Source organism: Nomascus leucogenys, chromosome 21 (genome assembly GCF_006542625.1).
Source record: "Nomascus leucogenys isolate Asia chromosome 21, Asia_NLE_v1, whole genome shotgun sequence".
NCBI classification, from domain to species: Eukaryota; Metazoa; Chordata; class Mammalia; order Primates; family Hylobatidae; genus Nomascus; species Nomascus leucogenys.
This window is the reverse complement of record NC_044401.1, coordinates 1,520,104-1,542,045: the sequence shown is the minus strand read 5'-3', so window position 1 is coordinate 1,542,045 and position 21,942 is coordinate 1,520,104. Positions and strand designations below refer to the sequence as shown.

The 21,942-nt window shown below is 36.1% G+C and overlaps 1 protein-coding gene across 2 annotated transcripts in view; it reads right to left on the bottom strand.

The window, feature by feature from the left end:
* The window catches only part of GSK3B (glycogen synthase kinase 3 beta), a 244,748-nt gene that overhangs the window by 93,627 nt on the left and 129,179 nt on the right, over positions 1-21,942 (bottom strand). For both annotated transcript variants that reach the window (XM_003261870.4, XM_004091710.3), the window contains exons 4-5: positions 8,852-8,962; positions 1,298-1,428 (exon numbers count right to left, since the gene is read on the bottom strand). In XM_003261870.4, the coding sequence (XP_003261918.1) occupies positions 1,298-1,428; positions 8,852-8,962 (242 nt within the window). The remainder of the gene's footprint in view (positions 1-1,297; positions 1,429-8,851; positions 8,963-21,942) is intronic.

Below are 21,942 nucleotides of genomic sequence, written 5' to 3'. Positions count from 1 at the left end.
AGTTATGGTGAAAAGAAAGAATCTGTAACAAGGATGAAAAAATTAAATTGGAGAGAATCCAAATTATGTAAAGATGTCTTAGGGACCATGAGGAGAGAGATTAGGTGATTCCAGCAGTGAGGAAGTAGCGGGGTAACTGCCTGAGTTACATGGGAATGTGGGCTTGACTACATGTTAAAAGGTTAGATAAGACAGGCACAAAGTACTGAAAACTGAAAATGGAAAGAATAAAGTTTTATTACAGATTCACAGTATATTACCAAAAAATGAGTTTTTAAAAGCAGAAAGTTTGATGAAATTTGAAGGAAAAAAGGGTAGAATAAAAGGTTAAATTATAGAGGAAAATGAAGAAAACACTGCTAGTAGACCTCTTATCTCATCCCTGAATTGAGGTTAATTGTGAAGTTAAAAACATACACAGAATGTATAATAATCAATATTTTGACAAAGAAATGAGTTTTTAAAAGCAGAAAGTTTGATGAAATTTGCAGGAAAAAAGGGTAGAATAAAAGGTTATAGAGGAAAATGAAGAAAACACTGCTAGTAGACCTTTTATCTCATCCCTGAATTGAGGTTAATTGTGAAGTTAAAAAGATACACAGGAATGTATAATAATCAATATTTTGAAAAAATTTAGTTCTTACTGAAAAAGGAGTATATATACCTAACATAAATTCAAACAATACTAAAATACAATCAATGAAAAAGTGAGTTTCCCAAGTACATTATATTCCCAAAGATCCTTTCTCAGGCAATCAAATATTATGGATTACATACCGTTTCAGAAATAAGCCACACATGTACTTGTGTATATATATAGTCACACTCTGTATGTTTTTAAAACATAAAAGGTGGCATACAATACACATACTCTTGATCTTGCTTTCTTCATTTAATGTTTCCTAGAGATCAATCCCTTTCAGTTCACAGAGAGCTGCCTCATTCTTTTTCATGGTTCCATGTATTACTCTGTATGTACCGTAATTTATTTAGCCGTTTTCCTACTAACAGATGCTTATAAACAATGCTATAATAAAAATCCCTATATATACACTATTTTGTAAATGTGTATTCCTAAGGAAATAATTCCTAAAAGTTAAATTGTTAAATGAAGGAGTATATACATTTATAATTTTGACAGAAACTAACAAAACTACTCTCACAGCTGCACTAGTTTATACTTCTTGAATAAGAATTATTGTGCTTAGGCTGATATTGCAAAAGGAATATATTTAAAAGAAGATACTAGGGGGAGGAGGGGAAAAGGGAAGGGGCAGGGAGAGGGACAGTAGCTTACCTTCCAAAGTCACAGAGTTTTAATACGGCTGTATCAGGATCCAACAAGAGGTTCTGCGGTTTAATATCCCGATGGCAGATTCCAAAGGAATGGATATAGGCTAAACTTCGGAACAGCTGATACATATACAACTGGAATAGATAGTAGAAATTAATTAATTACTTCCTATTCTAAACAAATCAGAATCCTTAAGCAGTCAATAAAGTAACAGATTCTCAGAAAAGAACAGGTGAAATGCTATGGATTACTGGCACTCAATCTTCCTTTCACAAGTTTCATGTCACTTCTGTATTAATTAGCTATTTATATATGAATTAGCTAAAGTGTCATTAACCTTATGTACTATTCGCATCATTCTTTAATAACTTAAAAAAGGAAATTTTACCATGCGCTTTATAACTTTTAATTTTACTAACATCTCATATTACAAGCCTGCTAAGATGGGCTTTTATTTAAAACACAAATGAAAAGTTCAGAAAGACATCCGAAATCATGAATAATAAGTAACTTTGGGCCAGAAACCAGGTCTCCTGATTTTAAGTTTATAGTTCTTTCTAGTAGAGCATGCTGCTGAATGTAAACGTATTTCCAAAGTGTCATCTTTAGAATACTTTTCTGAGATGTCAGCCTCCAAGGTGATTGATACAGTGGTCTAGGAAAACTCATGTGGACTGAGAAAATCTATAATCACTGCTCTATCAAGACATCAATAACCCTGTTAGTAGCATCACCATTCTTCCTGTTAATACCCTTCAGAAAAAGTATAACTCAAAATGACATTCAAAAACAGATGCCTGACTATTGACATCATCTTTCAAAAGAGATTTTCTCAGTTTTCTTACCAAAAAGATACACTGGGAAACTGGGTCTGCATGGAATAAAGAATCAGACTCTTGACTGGAGAAGAGAGAAACTTCATGGAGAAAGAGAGTATAATTTAAACCTTCTGTTTATCTCAAGGTCAGTGTTCCGATTCACTTTTAAAGTTTTCTGGCTGTTTACCTTCTGACCTCTACCCCAAAGTTACACCATGGACAGAATTTTTGAAATGGGTCAAACCAAAGATAACAAATATCTTGGTAAAAAAACAATTAAAAAAAAAAGATACTTAAAAGTCTAATGAAGCACTGACACATGGTACCATCTTTAAAAGCTACTGCTAAGGCTTAGGTTAATTAAAGTTAACATGAAACCTACTTTCCTTCTAAGAAGCATGGTGAAAACTGCAGACAGCTGAATTTTAGTACATCCTTGAAGTTAACGTGAACTATTAGCTGGAAAAGTTTATGTCTTGTTTAAAATGAAGCATGATATAAACTGTACAGATAAGATCTTTTATAAGGTCAGGATTTTGCCAACAAAGTTAAAATTAAGGCATTTAGGTATCCATATAACTTTTTAAAAAAACTTCATAGTTCTATTATTGTACCATCATTCACGGAATCCATTTCTAAGTCCTAAAGCTTACTGTAGGAGTTTAATTCATTACCACTAAAAAGATAACCTCCCATAAGAAACTGACTTCATAGGCATAAATTTACAAAAAAAAGAGATTTTACTGTGTCAGGGTATTAATGTCTAGGTCAGCAAGAATCAGTGAAAACAAGTTTTCTTTTTTTTGAAAAAAAAAAAAGCTTAAGAGTTTAAATGAGGTTAATTTTAAGATGTCTTTTTACTGTATTCTTGCATCTGAAAGATCTACTCATCTTCATTGTTTTGAAAAGTTTATCTAGAAAAGTCAAGATAAAGAATGAAATATGCAATATTATATATTTGTTGTTGTTTCACTTTGTAAAAGTGTATTTATAAGAAAGCTGAGAGGCTTTCTAGACTAGAAGGATAGCAAAAACAAGAACAGAAAAACAACTTATGGGCTGGGCACTGTTCTAACTGCTTTATGTGTTATTATTTCACTTATTCCTTATAATAACCTTATATAATAAATACTAATATTATTATCATTTTAAATATAAAATAACCGAGGCCCAGAGAGATTAAGCAACTTGCTCAATATCACACACACACAATATTCTGTAGTGGTTTGAGTAAGTGCTTCTCTTTCAATAACTATTTATGTATTTTGCCATATTTTAATAAATAAAGGTGTAAAATATAATCATTAACTAGCTTGGTGGAGGCCGGGCACAGTGGCTCACACCTGTAACCCTAGCCCTTTGGGAGGCCAAGGCAGGCGGGTTGCCTGAGCTCAGGAGTTCGAGACCACCCTGGGGGCAACATGGTGAAACCCCGTCTCTACTAAAATGCAAAAAATTAGCTGAGCTTGGTGGTGCACGCCTGTAATCCCAGCTCGGAAGGCTGAGGCAGGAGAATTGCTTGGACCCGGGAGATAGAGGTTGCAGTGAACCGAGACTGCACCACTGCACTCCAGCCTGGGCCACAGAGCGAAATTCTCCCTCTCTCAAAAAAAAAAAAAAAAAAAAAAAAAAGCAGCTTGGTGGCTACATAAAAGACTAGAATGATTAATTCTTAGAAACTCAAATATAATTAACACATTTTGAAATATAACAGATTTAATGTGTACTTAGTGCCAAACCAAGAAAAGCATTTCTGCCTATTTGCCTATTTGTTCAGTTAATTCTTGCAACCACTCTGAGATACACATTATCCCTATTTTTACAGAAGATATTGAGGCTCAATGAAAACAATTTTTTTATTTTTCATTTTATTCAAAGTTGGTACAAAATTGTTAACATTTCCATAAAACAATTACTATGCTTCAGTTACAGGACAAAATATTACAGAAAGGAATGTACTTTGCAACTGAACACAATTTGAACGGTTAGTTACATGTAACTCAAATCCAATGCCCTCTTCTCTGTGCCGTAGTATCTGAAGTAATAAAATAATAAAAAAGTAATAGAATACATGTTAAACAAGTAATAACAATTTTGTTTATGATTCAAAAAATGCATCCAACTTTCTTGTGTGATCAGACCCTGTCCTTAAACATGTCTTTTCAATTAAAAAAAAAAAATTAAGTTCACAACAATGATTTGCCAGTCATCTGTTTTGGAGTTGTATTTTAAAACCCACTTAAGTTCTGAAATATACTCATCAGAAAAGCAAAGGTGCTCAAAAAGTTTTTAAACTGTATATTACTCACAGAACATACTCAACTCTCCCAGAAAAAGTGAAAGGCAATTATAAAGAAATGCAGTTCCCATTCTGGTAACACGTATGCCAAACAAGTCCTTATCAGATGATGAGGTTCGTGAAGGCAAGAGTTACTTGCATTTACTACTTTTATATCGCTCTCACAATCTAACATTTTTCATACAACAGGATTACAATAAAACTATGTAGAATGACTACGTGAAGGAGATCAACTCATAACTCATCAATTCCAGACACTGTCTTTATCTTTTCAGATAAAGGGGATTGATGTCCCCAAAGAATAATGCCCAGAGCCAATAGATCTGGCCTCTGAAAGTGCTGTAGTTACATTAAAAAAAAAAAAAAAAAAAAAATCCCTTTTCCCACAAGGGGCAGAAAGAAAGGGGTGCTAGATTTCTCTCTGTATGCCAACTTCAGTATGTACAATAATCTTATTTTCTTTTTTAAAATACAGGATGCCAGATATCTAGCTCAACTATTTGCTGGCAAAAATACCGTAAGTGCACAGGGTTGTTCACTATAGAGCTATTTTTAATAGCAAAAACCACAACAAAAAACAAGGGGAAAACAATATGTGCATTAATAGGTCATTGAGTGAATTAACTAGAATACAGCCACATGATGAAGTAATATGGTAGCCATAAAGAAGGTGATACACACACACACACACACGAAAATATGGACTGATCTCTAGGACATATTTTTAACTGAAAAAAAGAGAAAAATGCGTACCTTATGTAACCATTTATATAAAAAGAGAGTAGGAATAATTGCATGTTTTCTTATTTTAAAAAAGGTAGGATAAATTATGAACATTTAAAAAATATTTAACACTGGCAGAGGAAAGGAACAAAGCAGAGGGAACAGAGATAAAAGCCAAACTTCTTTGAACATACCTTGTTTTGTCAATCTTGCTTTGAACTACGTATAAATATTTTATATGAATTTTAAAGTAAATTTTATTCAAAAATTTAGAAAACCACAATCTATAATAAAAGTAAACTAAAACAAACCAATGCTTAATGGAACATCATCACACAGAGAGGAATTATTCAATTTCTTTGAGATGAAGTCTTGCTCTGTCACCCAGGCTGGAGTGCAGTGGTGTGATCTTGGCTTACTGCAACCTTCGCTTCACAGGTACAAGTGATTCTCCTGCCTCAGCCTCCTGAGTAGCTAGGATTACAGGTGTGCTCCAGGATGCCCAGCTAATTTTTATATTTTTAGTAGAGGTGGGGTCTCACCATGTTGGCCAGGCTGGTCTTGAACTCCTGGCCTCCGGTGATCTGCACACATCAGCCTCCCAAAATGCTGGATTACAGGCATGAGCCAATGTGCCTGACCTCAGTGTTTCTTTAGAACAGAGACATTTGATTGTTCATCCCTAGTGGGATCTAATGGGTAAAACTGAGCTGTGCTTAGATCTTAAATTATTTTTAGCTGGTGGTGCTAGTGTTGGAATTGTTATTCTAAGATGGTTATGTAGGGTGCTGGGTAGAATAAGTTATTAATTATACTACTATCATTGAGAAATGAAATTTTCAATGTAAGAGAAAGGAAATACAAATATAAGATTATTACAATTAAGTAAAAACTCATCAATTTTATTTGAAAGTATCAGTATGAACTCATGGTGTATTTATTTTTGGAAAAAAAGAAGATGCATTACATCTGAGAAAATTACCCACATATTTCCTAGCTCTGTTCACTAAAAAGACCCAGAAACAATAACCAACCCTGTGACAATTAGCACCTCTAGCATCCAGACTGTGGTCTCTAAATACCACCTCCCACTAAAAGAACAAGGTCTTCTTGAAGAAAAGGTTGATTCTAAGTCTGAGGAAGAAATGTGTAAGATGAACTTGGAATACTTTGTCATGATAGAAAGCAAGGAAACTGTCAAATATCATTAAGACTCACATAAGATACTTTAAAACAAACAACAAAACACCTCATTGGTACCTATGGAGGATGCTATGGAATCGACTAATTATTATAAATTTTGGTAAATAAAGAAAAGGGATCAAATACATTTCCCTGTCTTTCTTTTTTTTTTTTTTTTGAGACGGAGTCTCGCTCTGTCACCCAGGCTGGAGTGCAGTGGCGCAATCTCGGCTCACTGCAAGCTCCGCCTCCCGGGTTCACGCCATTCTCCTGCCTCAGCCTCTCCGAGCAGCTGGGACTACAGGCGCCCGCCACCACGCCCGGCTAATTTTTTTGTATTTTTAGTAGAGACGGGGTTTCACCGTGGTCTCGATCTCCTGACCTCGTGATCCGCCCGCCTCGGCCTCCCAAAGTGCTGGGATTACAAGCGTGAGCCACTGCGCCCGGCTCCCTGTCTTTCTTATATAAACTATATCTCAGGGCACAAATAGTTGATATGGGAAAATGTGTCTTTATGAAACTATTCCAGCCTATAAATTAAGAAGGAATAATAACAGTAGACTATCAACATTTTGTAACCTTTAATGAATTAATGAATTTAGGCAGTGATCATCAATGGCTACTAATGTCAGGAAAAGAAAGACATTATGTTCTTCCTTCAGAAAGCACTCAATACTACAAATGAAGTGGTCCTGACTCCTACCAAAAATATATTTAATTATCAGTTATCTAACCACCAATTTGCAGGAAATACAGACGACAAAAGAACATACTAATTACACTACAGAAATCCAGCAAAATCCAGACCAAGAAAGTATAGGTCAAATGACCGGTTTCTTTAGCAACAAAGTTCAAGAGAGAGAAAAAGAGAACCTATGGATTAAAAGAAACATTAGAGGCACATCAGCCAATCATAATATATAAACCTTAACTGAATGCCAATTCAAATATATAAACTTAAAAAAATTATGTCATAGGCAAATATAAACTGGGTATCTAATGATACTAATGAAATACTATTTATTTTCATAGGTATGACAATGGTAATTTAATTACGTTTTAAAAAATAATATCCTGGCCGGGTGTAGTGGCTCACATCTGTAATCTCAGTACTTGGGGAGGCCCAGCTGGTGTATCAATTGAGGTCAGGAGTTCAAGGCCAGCCCAGCCAACATGGTGAAACCACATCTCCACTAAAAACACAAAAATTAGCTGGGCAGGGTGGCGTGCACCTGTAATCACAGCTACTTGGGAGGCTGAGGCAGAAGAATCACTTGAACCCAGAGGGCGGAGGTTGCAGTGAGCTGAGATCGTGCCACTGCACTCCAGCCTGGGCAACGGAGTGGAAGGAAGGAAGGAAGGAAGGAAAGAAGGAAGGAAGGAGGGAGGGAGGGAGGGAGGGAGGGAGGGAGGGAGGGAGGGAGGGAAAAATAATAAAAAAGAACATCCTTATCTATATATAAAGTATATATACTTTATATATATAAATATATGATATATACTATATATAGTATATATACTTTATATATAAATATATATTATATACACTATATACAGTATAGTTTATATATAAGATATATATTATATATACACTATATAGACTATATATACTATATATATATATGACTCCTTGTCAAAGTAATCTAGCTAACAAAAGTGCTTAAAGAACTTCTATTATTATTATTATTATTGTTATTATTAGCTTATGCAAAATCCACCCAAAGAACTTCTATTATTAATGGTCTTACTTCAGTAACCCTGTTATTATTGTGAAGCTTAAATTTTTAACAATTAAGACTTCAAAAACTCTAACCATAAGACATTCAGAGTCAATGCCATTTTATTTTCTATAGTCATTTCCATTAAGGGTTAAATTTAAAAATCGTATTTAGATATCTGAACTTTCAAATTTAACTACTAGTTTTCACAATGCCATAGTTAATAAAATAATTTGTTACTAATAACTAACCACAACTTTAATACAAATTATGCTAGATAAATACCTAGCCATTCTGCCATGAGTTCTAGGAAATAAACAAGATGGCATTGACATTAGACACCAAAAAAATAAACAACACCCAGTGCATATTTAAAATCACCAACAGTTTAAGCTGCAGCTACAGATGACAACAAATATATAAATGGCATCTATGAACAAATGAATTTGAACATATTTATAACTATATTTTACAATTTTATATGATATGCTCCTATTTTGGTTTGTGGCACAATAAAGATATCAGCAGTTAAATTAAAATGTACTATGGCTAGCAGAAATAAAATCTATAAATGTCTGTGAAAAATATTCACTGTAATTTACCAGAATATCTTTACTATCTGAGTTATAAAACTTCAAAAGGTGCACACTTCACGTTTTAAAACTGTAAGAGGATTTAACAAAGTTCCAACAATACCTACTTTACAGTTTTTCTCCCTGAGTATTAAATAAAATAATATAGTTAAAACATACGAGAGGCTCTCCTTGGTTCATAAAAAATGTTTTCTAAAATGGAAAATTGTTCTGTTTTTACATACCTTGACATAAATCACAGGGAGCGTCTGTTTGGCTCGACTATAGTGTCTGGCAACTCTGTATACTGTTTCCGGAACATAGTCCAGCACCAGATTAAGATAGACCTCATCTTTCTGAAAGAGTTTATTAAAAAAACAAAAAACAAAAACAAAACACATTAGAAACTGGTCTTTAAATATTCAATTAGAGTAAATTCTCTAGATATTTACTTATTCGGATTTTTAAAGATTAATGTGTGAATTTTAATTATATAAAATTACTTCAGAATATAACCATAATAATAAAAACAAGTCAACCACACCTTTTTACTAATAATTCAATGGGGAAAAAATAGTCATTTCAATATTGTTAAGATTCCCAATTACATTTAAACGATTATTTTGGTTACCATGATTTTAGAGGATATCACCTGTCATAAAATTTAATATTTTCTAGGCTGATAATCAATGTCCTCATATCCTATTAAGATAAGTATCATGGTGGCAGGGAGAGTACTGAATCTGAAACTAAGAAACATGGATTTCTAGCCCTAGCTCTGCTGGTTGGTGTGTGCAAGTCACTTGCATCTCTAGGCTTCAGTCTCTTCAACTACAATATGAAAAGTCAGACTAAACAGTCCAAAATGTCTCTAACCTCCACACACACAAAAAGATCTTATAGTTACCTGATAGTATATAACTGACAGAACAACCACTTGTCTTCTGTAATTAACTGAAATTTTAAAAATAACCTATAAGGCAACATGTTACCATACTCACAAGCTTATTACAGGTCATATGTTTAAATATCCATGCTCAGCAGCATAAAGACACCAACCCAACACCAGTGGAGAAAAAGAGAGGCATTCTAACTTAAGCACCAAATAGGAAGGAAGAGCAGGGCACTGCCCTTACCTTGTTTATGTGGCCAGTATCAGGTAAACTGAAGCAGAAAACAAAGTTGAGAATCACCATGTTCAAGCATAGACTTGGCTACTGAGTGGAAAATACTGTGGATAAACAAACTCACAATCTCCCAATTTGAAATAATCTTACCTATGAAACTGAAGTGGAGAATTTCAATTTTCAGCATTTACTGAGCATTTTCCATATTATCAATGGCCACAGCAGAGGAAATAAGAGTAAAAGTATAAAGAGATGACATCTAAACTGTGTATAAAAGGAGCATTTCACGCAGAGAGAGAAAACTATATTCAAAACATAAGGTCATGTAAGAGTATAGCAGAGATTAGGAAATAGTGAAACATCATTCCATTGACCCTACTACCTTCTCTCTATACTTCACACACTTATGTTCTCCTCTCTTCCCTCCTTAGCCTGCTTAAATTCCACAGTCCATCATTATCCTCTCTCTCTAACACAAGAGTCAACAAACAACAGGAATAGTCTGCTGCCTGTTTTTAAAAATAAACTTTTAATGGAACAGAGCTATGCCTATTCAGTTAAGTATTGTCTATGGCTGCTTTTGGACTACAGTGACAGAACTGTGTAGTTGTGACAGAGACTAGATAGCCCACAAAGCCAAAAATATCTAAGAAAAAGCTTGTGGCTTTTCCACAACCCTGGTTGAGTTCAGCTTTCTGCCCAGTCCATGTCTACGACCAAAGAGCTCAACATGGCTGCAAAGAAACCTCTAATTATGCTGACTGGTCTCATGTTAAAAGTCATCATCAAAATTTAATTTGTTGGCCAGGCGTGGTGGCTTACACCTGTAATCCCAGCATTTTGGGAGGCTGAGGCAGGCAGATCGCTTGAGTTCACGAGTTTGAGACCAGCCTGGGCAACATGGCAAAACCCCATCTCTACAAAAAATACAAAAATTAGCCAGGTGTGGTGGTGAACACCTGTAGTCCCAGTTACTTGGGAGAAGGAGGTGGGAGAATGGCTTGAGCCTGGGAGGCAAAGGTTGCAATAAGCCAAGATCATGCCATGCACTCCAGTCTGGGTGACAGAGCCACACCTTGGCTCAAAATCAATTTGTCCAGCAATAATTATACACTTTCCTGGTCCATTCACTTTTCCAGACCACTTAATTTCTTCTTTCCTCCTCTTCAACCTCTAACACTCCTTCTCTGTCCTCAGCCTCAACAGATGACCTTGCTTGCATCACTACAAGCACTAACCTACCAGCATCTATCTCCATATACTCTTACTTTACTTCTATAACTAGAGATAAGCTAACCCAGCTCCTTCCTAAGGCAAACATCACTACATGTTAAAACAAAAACAAAAATGGTCCTGTTCTCAAGGTCATTGCTCCAGAAATTTTTTTGTCTTTCTGCGTTAATTATTCTGTGTGGAAACATTACAATCAGCGCATAAACTTGCTATTATTTCTCCCATCTTAAAAAAAAAAAAAACTACCTCTACCCACACTAATCACCACCATATTTCTGCGTCCTCTCCTTAAGCTGACTTTCTCCAATTCCTCTCTCCTATTCTAAAACTTACTCCAACAGAATTTCACTACCACTATGCCAAAATTATTCCAGATCAACAATCTCCTTGTTGCTGAATCCAAAGCCAATTTTCAGTCATCATCTTACTCTTCTCATCTATTTGACTTAGCACTACCATTTGGAAAAGTCAATTATGTTCCTTTCATTGAAGCACCTTCTTCACTTCATAGGACACTATACTTTTTTGGTTTTCATCCTACCCTACAGACAACTCTTCTTTTCTCCGTTTCTGCTTCCTCCTATTCTCCTTGATCTCTTAAAAATTGGAAGATCCCTGGACTTAGTCCTCAGATCTCTTCTGTTCTTTAAACTCACTCCCCCTTGATAATCTCATCCAGTCTAATGGCTCAACACTACTATACACTGATTATATGTAAATACATACACATATACTAGACCTCTGCCCTTAACTCCACACTAGTATATCCAACTGTGTATCTGGTATTGCTCAGGCTAAAAACCTTAGAATCATCCTTAATCAACTCCCAGCCCCTTCTCTCTTATACTTACACACACACACACACACCCCTATACCCACACATACACCCTCATATCCAAATGCCAGGAAATATGAACGGTTCCACCTTTAAAATTTATCTGGATCCAACCACTCATCATCTTCACTGCTAGAACCCTCATCTAAGCCACTATCACCTTTCACGTGGATTATTGTAATATCTTCCTGAATGGTCTGCTTCTACCCTTATTCCTTTCCAGTCTACTATCAACTAAAATCAAGTTAAGTTAGACTGTATCTCTTCTACTCCACCTCATTGGTCTATAAGGTACTACACACCCATCTCATTATTTCTGTCCTCTATTCTTCTATTCCACTGCTGTCCTCACTGCTTACTTTTCTCTAGCCAAGCTAGTTCCCTGCCATTTCTTGAACACATATGGTACGTTTTCACATTCAGGGATTCTGTACTTCAGGGCTTCTAGTCCTTTAACCTAGAATGTTCTACCCCCAGACATGCTCAAAGCTCATTTGTCTCAACTCCTTCAAAATCTTTGGTTAAAGTGTTACCTTCTTAGCATGGCTTTCCTTAATCATTCCATTTAAAATTACAACCCATTCCTCCACCTCCACATTCCCCATCTGCCTTCCCCACTTTAAAAATGAAACTTACCATTTTCTAACCACATAGTTTATTTTATTTTATCTGCTTCCTCTGACTAGACAAGGCTCCATGGTGGCAAAGGCTTTTGTCTGTTTTATTCACTGCTCTATCTCCATGTAGAATAGTGCCTAGCACACAGTAGGTACTCAGTAAATATTTGCTGACTAAATTAAGTGTAGGGGCAACGGGCATTCTTTAAAACTTAGTATTACATATTTCACAATGTATACACATATAAAAATCATGTACACTGTAAATATATACATTTTTATTTTTCAATTATATCAATAAAGCTTGAAGAAAAAAATCAGATTACAAACTGACACGTCTGTTTTAACTCAAACAGTATTATGGAAAATGGGTATGGAGAGGAGGAGACTTGGGAAGGTGAGGATGAATGCACGGTAAGCAGCTGTAAATCTTCTACAAGAATCCAAAGGCTGGATCAGGGCATAAGGCAACAGGGATTTTTTTTAAAGCAGGGGGAAGGTAGGGTAGGTATACTGGCTAGTTGAACATGAGACTAATAGAGAATCCAAGAAACAAAGAGATTGAGATTAATTTAACTGTCTTTAAGCTTGGGCAACCAAGTAGGTGATGAGACATAGAAAGCAAAAACAGTAGAAAAGTTTGAAGGAAAAATTATTTGAACTTTTACTTAATGAATCTCAGAACACCTTGAGTAGCTATATTACATAGGTGGTTGCAAACAGAGGTCAAGGCAAAACTCAGGAAGCAAGAGTGGAGTACAGCTTGAGATTCAGGCAATAGCTGAAGCTATGAGAACAGACTTGTTCACCTAAGAAGACCACGCAGAGTTGGAGAGTAAGGAAAGGACTGAGTATGGAATCCCGAAAAACACTAAATTTAAGAAGCAGATAACATAGGGGACTTAGCAAACATGAAGAAAAAACTAAGAGGCACAAGAAAGCAAGGAAAGATTAGCATCGACGATCCAAAGCGGAAATTTCTATAAGGGTGAGAGGTGAAACTGTGAAGCATTTCAATAGCAGACGAGATGAGGACTAAATCTTGGTTCAGTGATGCTCTTGGAAAAAGAGGTTTCAGACCATGGTGCCAGTAGCAATCAAGCTTTACTGGGTTCACAAGTGAGCAGGTGGCAGGTGAGGAATAGGAGGTAGTTAATTCAGTTTATTCTCACAAAGTCTCTGGTGATGAAAGTAAGGAGAGAACTGGGAGTTGGTAACTCAAGGGGAACAAAAGTCAAAGAAACACTGTTGCTGGGCTTTTGTTTGCACTTTTTACTGGCTAAAAGAGACCCAAATTTATTTGTAAGCTAAGTAGACATAGGTAGAATAAAGTTATAGAAAAGGAGGAAAGGCTGGGCTTGGTGGCTCACACCTGTAATCCCAGCACTTTGGGAGGCAGAGGCGGGCAGATCATGAGGTCAGGAGGTCGAGACCATCCTGGCTAACACAGTGAAACCCCGTCTCTACTAAAAATACAAAAAATTAGCTGGGCATGGTGGCAGGTGCCTGTAGTCCTAGCTACTTGGGAGGCTGAGGCAGGAGAATTGCTTGAACCCAGGAGGCGGAGGTTGCAGTGAGCTGAGATCGCACCACTGCACTCCAGCCTGGGAGACAGAGCGAGACCCATATCAAAAAAGAGGGAAATAGAATAAGAAGCAAGATTCTAGAAAATCAGGAGAAGGAAGAAACAAGGACAAAGACAAACTATATAACATAGAATTAAGAAGTAAGATTAGCATGAGTCACATAAAACTATATAGAAGTCCCAATTCTGTTACTAGGAGTTATGTGACTATGAACAAGTTATTTAACCTCTCTAAGCATCAATTTCCTCATCTGCAATATAGAGCTAACGACAGTATCCATTTTAAAGAACTGTCATGATATTATAAGAAATCATCAATGTGAAATTCTTTAAATACATTATCTAATACACAATAAAGAGTCGAGTTTTAGCTATTTTCATCCTTAAAAAATAGTATCTTTTTTTCTTTAAATCTAATAAGTGATTAGGTATTAGCAAAAAGGAAAGAAATGTAAACTGAATGAGTTATGTGTGATGATCCTATTTCTTGTAAAGTAAGAGATAAGATGATATGCAAAACTAGGGGTAACAAGAGTAATGCTGAAGGCTAAAAGAAAAAAAATGCAGAGATCAATATTCAGAAACAATCAATTCCCACTGTAAATGAGGTCTAATAAAGAGAACAAATAAACAGAATGCTCAATTGGTGTGAAAAGGATTGCTGTATTAAATAGAATTCAAAGAATGGTGAGTCTCAGGTATTAGAAAGGTCATTAACACAGATGTCAAAACCATTTTTTTAACTATTACTCAATCACAAAGTTTCTTGATTTTAATGATCCATTTTACAAAATTAATCATTATACACTTACGAACAACCTGGAGATGTGTATACCACTACATTCCAATTTACTTCATTTGCTAAACAATCATACTAACAGTTAAGAATATAAAGGCTGAACCAGGCGTGGTGGCTCATGCCTATAATCCCAGCACTTTAGGAGGCCAAGGCAGAAGGATCACTTGAGTCCAGGAGTTCAAGACCAGCCTGGGCAACACAGGGAGGCACCATTTCTACAAAAAAAAAAAAAAAAAAAAAATTGGCCAGGCATGGTGGCTCACGCCTGTAATCCCAGTACTTTGGGAGGCCGAGGCAGGCGGATCACCTTAGGTCTGGAGTTCGAGACCAGCCTGACCAACATGGAGAAATCTCGTCTCTACTAAAAATACAAAATTAGCCAGGCGTGGTGGCGCATGCCTGTAATCCCAGCTACTCTGGACGCTGAGGCAGGAGAATGGCTTGAACCGGGAGGCAGAGGGTGCTGTGAGCCGAGATCGTGCCATTGCACTCCAGTCTGGGCAACAAGAGCAAAACTCTGTCTCAAAAAAAAAAAAAAAAAAAATAAAAAATAATAATAATAATAATAATTATTAGCCAGGCCTGGCAGCGCACGCCTGTGGTCACAGCGACTCGGGAGGCTAAGGTGGGAGGATCACTTGAGCCCCAAAAGTCAAGGCTAGTGAGCCGTGATGGCACCACTGCAACCCAGCCTGGAAGACACAGTGAGATTCTGTCTCCTACACACACACACACACACACACACACACACACACACACACAGACACACACACACACACACACATTTATTTTTGTATATTTAAACTATATGTAAGATTAAAAGATGAATGCCAAGTTCAACAGAGATTTCTAGTTATAAGACTATAAACTCTGTCCTTCCCTTGTCTCAATATTTTTATAAATGATTTCATTTATTACAGGTTGCAAATGCCATCAAGAGCTAAGCAACAAATGTAGAAGTGTGAAGCCACATTGTGTAATGCAATAAGGGGCAATAGTTGGTAAATCACGCAGTACAAAACTTAACTAACTACAAGCATTCTAGTTTAAAAAAAAAAAAACAGAATGTGCTTGTCAAATAAAACACATCATGGGATAGATTTGGCTGTCAATTTATAACCTCTGATTTCAACACAGCCACCTAAGATTGACACAGACCTAGAAGAATGGCTTACAATGAAACATTGAATACAAATTTAAAGAACTTGGGCTGGAATGATAGACCAAACCCACAATATGAAATTTAACAAAGGCCCTATGACTAAAATCAAAGTATCAATGTACTATTGAGAATGAGAGAACAGAGAAACTCCAGATCAAACTTGACAGTAATACATCTGGAAATTAAAGAAGTGTAACTGAACAGAACTCAAAAAGAATCAACACTGAGATGCAACCCTGCATTGGAAGTAGTGATATCCCTTTACTGGCCACATATTTTATTCATAACATTAACACAGCAGAATACATCAAAGGAAGGTTAATGAAACCATGTCTGCTATAGGCTACACTATTTTTGCTACACTATGAGAAATATGAAGGCACCAATAAATGCTCTTGTTAAATTTACAAATGTTCTAATGTAAAATAAACAGCCGCAGGGAATAACCCCCAAGGGGACAGTGCCCATCTCTAGGAAACACCATATGTAGGGAAAACAGTAGTATTTTTGCAGTTCCAAAGTTCAGTTTTGTTTGAAGCTTCCTGCACAACATAATTAAGAAGGCTGAAGATGCTGATATTTTGAGAAGACCAGGATTCAGCATTTCTAGCGCTCATAATTTTCTGAAACATCTCAGGTTTGCTATTTCCTTAATGTAATCTGTCTCCTTTGGATTATCAGACACAACGCTAGAATACTCACAAATTGTAAACTTTAAAAACTAAATAGGCCGGGCACAGTGGCTCATGCCAGCAGTCCCAGCACTTTGGGAGGCCAAGGTGGGTGGATCGCTTGAGCCCGGAAGTTTAACACCAGCCTAGGCAACATGGCAAAACCCTGTCTCTACCCAAAATACAAAAGTTAGCCAGGCATGGTGGCATGCACCTGTAGTCCCAGCTACTCAGGAGGCTGAGGCATGAGAATCGCTTCAACCCAGGAGGCGGAGGTTGCAGTAGTCAAGACTGCACCACTGCACTTCAGTCTAGGTGACAGAGCAAGACTGTCTCAAAAAAACAAAACAAAACAAAAACAAATAAAAAAATAAAATAAAATTTTTAAAAACCTAAATAGAACACACAGTGTCATTTGGGAGGCAGGAGCTGAAAACACTGAATCTACTAACCTCAAATAACTGATACTAGGTTTCCAAAAAACTGGCAAAACAGTCAATGCCAGAAGTCCTTTGAAAGGAATCTGCTATTATACAAGTGGATCTTACTTAGAAACCTCCAAAAAAAATTACATAATGTATAATTTAGGGAGTATTTCTCTCTATGACTCAGCTTCCCCAGTTATTAATTTTATTAATAAACTATTCTCTAATCACTGATAACCAATCTTCTATGAACTCCACATTAAAACCACACACTGAGTAAGAAATTTAAGTGATAAAATTTTGATCACATGTAACAACAACTCAACAACAGCTGAGATAACTCCATCCTACCTTTGGAAAACACATTAGTATGATGTGTTATCTCCAGATAACTTCTGAGGTCAAGGAAATAAAATGACTTGAGGCTACATTTTAAATAGAATCATGATATAATTTAAAAAATCTGATAGAATGCAATGCAACATATTAGAGGTCCCAGCAATAAGACATCAAATGCAGCACACAGTAACCCAGGATTCTCATCAGAATTGGGTTGGGCATTCCAACTGGCAAAATGGGCGCCTGTAGTCTCAGCTACTCAGAGAGGCTGAGGCAGGAGAATGCCGTGAACCCGGGAGGCGGAGCTTGCAGTGAGCCGAGATTGTGCCACTGCATTCCAGCCTGGGCGACAGAGCGAGACTCCATCTCAAAAAAAAAAAAAAAAAAAAAAAAAATCTCCAAAATAGCTATCTTTTCTCTGATGGGTATGCCAGGCTGGCTAGAGATGAGAATATAGTACTAATAGTAAAGAGTGTGTGGATTAGGTAAGAGAATACCTTTTTTGCTTGAGAGGTTGTGGGAAGGAAATGGGAAAGGGTAGGCACCTAGCAATATAACGATTAAGGCAAATTTCATCCCTATCTCACACCTTAAAATAAACACCAAAATTACCAAAGGGTATTTTTTTTTTTTTTTAGAAAAGTAATAAATGTGCCAGAAGAAAACACGGGTATTTCTGCAAATCTTGGAAGACAAAAGAGCTAAGCCATGGAGAAAAATAATGCCAATTTGATTACACAGAATTGTAAAACATCTATACTACCTTAAGAAAAAAAACTCACACAAACCCAGTAAAAAAAACCATGACAATTTGGCAAACAAACAAATAAATAAACTTCTGCTACACATGACAAAAGCCTGATTTGTTTTTCCTTAAAGTACAAATAGTATTTGGAAGTCAATAAGAAAAAACCAGTATTCAAACAGAAAACATGGAAATATGGGCTGGGTACAGTGGCTCACGCCTGTAATCCCACCACTTTGGGAGGCTGAGGCTGAGGTCAGGAGTTGGAGACCAGCTTGGCCAACATGATGAAACCCTGCCTCTACTGAAAATACAAAAATTAGCTGGATTTGGTGGCAGACACCTGTAATCTTAGCTACCCTGGAGGCTGAGGCAGGAGAATTGCTTGAACCCAGGAGGTGGAGGTTGCAGTGATCAAAATCATGCCGTTGCTCACCCCAACCCCTGCAAAACAAACAAACAAAAACAAGAAAGAAAATATGGAAATACGCATTAACAGATGGTCATAAAAATGGCCAACAAAACTGTAGAAAAATGCTCAGCCTCACTCATAATTAAAGAAATGTAATAAAGATAGCGATAAGCCACAATTTTTCATCTATCAAACTAGAAAAGAAAATTCACTTTGAGAAAACTAAGTATTGAAATAGATCGCCATCCAATATGAACTACAACAATTCTTGTGAAAGTCCAAACTCATGCAATCTTTTGGGCAGGCAATGGGTTATTAATTCAGAAGTGAAGACATAGAGCCCTCCCAACTAGACTCAGCAATGACACTTTAGGGATTATGTCTATGAAAACAATTCTGTGTGTGTACACGCTCGTGCATGCATAAAATTTGTGAAGAGCAAGAAATTAAAAACACCACATCTGCATGCCATTATTTTATAGTGCCGGAAAACAAAAACATGCTTTAAAATAAAACAAAACGCCCACATGATAGTATGTTAAAGAAGCACAGGAGCCACCAAGCGCGGTGGCTCACGCCTGTAATCCGAGCACTTTGGGAGGCCGAGGTGGGCAGATCACCTGAGGTCAGGAGTTCGAGCCAAGCCTGGCCAACGTGGTGAAACCCCGTCTCTTCTAAAAATACAAAAATTAGCTGGGGGTGGTGGCAGGCGCCTGTAATCCCAGCTACTCAGGAGGCTGAGGCAGGAGAATCGCTTGAGCCCGGGAGGCAGAGGTTGCAGTGAGCAGAGATCGAACCACTGCACTCCAGCCTGGATAGGCAGAGCGAGGCTCTTTCTTAAAAATAATAACCATAATAATAACAAAACAAAAAACAAACAAACAAACAAGAAGCACAGGAGGTAGCTGACAGAACTCCCAATGGCCAAACCTGGGACAATTTGGCCAATAAAATAAATATCCACAAATCCACAAAGATAGAAATAAATGACTAAATAGATTAATACATGGGGGAAAGGAGACACGTCTCTTATGCAAAATAAATCGAAATAATTTGTGTAGCTACTGCACCATTAAGGAAAAGAAGCATAGGGGCGTAATTCCCACCTTAGGTGTAGTCTCTGCATAGTGACTTCCTTCCAAGGAATAAAATATGGAAAGAGTGGGGAGAAGAGTAATTTGACAGTCAAGAAAACTAAACACTACATCAGTCATGTGTTGAAAGTCAGTTAACAGCACTCATAAAGCACGTTGACAGTATGTGTCCTTGATATGATGTGATGAAAATGACACTTTACCTCTCTGTTGTCTTCTTGCCAAAAACCTGTAACCCCAGTTTTATCATTAAAAAAACAGACAAACTCCAATAGTGAGGCATCCTACAAAACATCTGACCAGTACTCCACAAAACTGTTGAGATCATCGAAACCAAGGAAAGTCTAAGAAACTGCCATGCAGGTAAGTAAGGTGAGACCACTAACATCTCATTACATTGTAATGAGAGATCCTCAATGTGGTATTCTTTCTTACACTTTGTCAATGTAATGTGGTATATCAAATGGGATCACAAACAAAAGACCTTAGACAAAAACTAAGGAAATCTGAATAAACTATAATAATTAACTAACTGTAACAAATGTACCATATTAATATCTTAACAATAGGGGAAACTTTGCAGGGTCTGTCCACATAGACATAAAAAGCCCTATTACTGTATTGTTGGTAAAAAGGGAACATGTTCCAAAATAATACATGTTATTACATTTACATATAATATATGTGCTCATACATGCATATAAGAAATTTGTATCTGTTAAGAGTGGGATTAAGTAATTTAGGGATTAAGGTAAAAAATATTTCACTTTAATTTACTCCATTCTGTATTACTTCAATTTTTTAAATAATATGCATGTAATAACATTTTAGTTTTGCTGAAATATTAAAATAACATAAAAACAGATGACAACTGATATTCAAAAGAAACTCCTAGATTATTTTTGAGCAGATGATAATTACCACCTCATTTGCTGTAACATTTATACTTTATGAGGAGGTCCTGATAATTCAAACTCAAGAGCTTTATTATTACTTATATATTCGCTCCCTAGGTCATACTCCATTGAAAATGTTAGCATTTCATCAGTCAAGTTTCATCCAGATAATCAATAAACCACTTTAATAAGACATCAACATAAAACTTTAAGGAAGATAGACCAAGTGAACTTAGGTAATCACTTTATTTCACGGAATAAAATTCCCTTCTATCAATAATTTTCATACAGTAAGGTAAAGAGAGAGGAAAAGAGGGGAGAATTGTATATTGTCAACCTGATCAAGGTACCATTTCTGTAATTTGGGGTTTTCATCTAATTGAAAAAGAACAACAATGACAACAAAATTATTTTTATACTAGGAGGCTGACCTTGACCTAATCATTTATGAACCCACTTCTACTTTCCTAGCCTCATCTCCACTACCATCCCCACTACCCCAACTTTATATACCAGCAATTTCAAACTACTTGTATCTCCTCTACACACACTGTGCTATTAAACATCACCAAGTCTTTAAAATACTCTGTACTCCTTGGCACACATCAGTTCTACACTGTTTATCTAAATAGTTCCTATTAATTGATATTAAAACCAATTCTTCACAGACTCTTTCAAAAAACAGAAGCAGAGGGAATACTTCTCAATGTCATTCTATGAAGCCAGTATTACCCTATACTAAAACCAAAGACATGACAAGAAAAACAGAAACAAAACAAAACAAACTACTGATCAATATCCTTTATGAATACAGATGCAAAAACTCTTAACAAAGTACTGTATAGCAACATATAAAAATGATTACACACTATGAACAAGTGAGATTAATCTCAGAAATGTAAGGTAGGTTTAACATTCAAAAATCAACTTATATAAAACACCATTTTAATAAAAACAAAAACCACATAATCGTATCAATAGAGAAAAAGCATTTGCCAAAATCCAACACCCTTTCATAAAAATGCTTCAACAAGCTAGAAATAGAAGAGAACTTCCTCAACTGATAACATTACATCTATGAAAAACCCAAGACTAACATCACACTTGAAGATGAAAGACTGAATGCTTTGCCACTAAAATCAGGAGCAAGAACAAGAATGCCTGCTTTTACCTCTTCTAGTAAGCACTGTACTAGAGACTCTAGCCAGAACAGTGGCCAGAAAAAAAAATAAAAGGCTTCAGGTAATATATATATATATATAATATAATACAAATATATATATAAATATATGTATATATAATATAAATATATGTATATATAATATACATATAAATATATGTATATATATAATATAAATATAAATATATGTATATATATAAATACATGTGTGTGTGT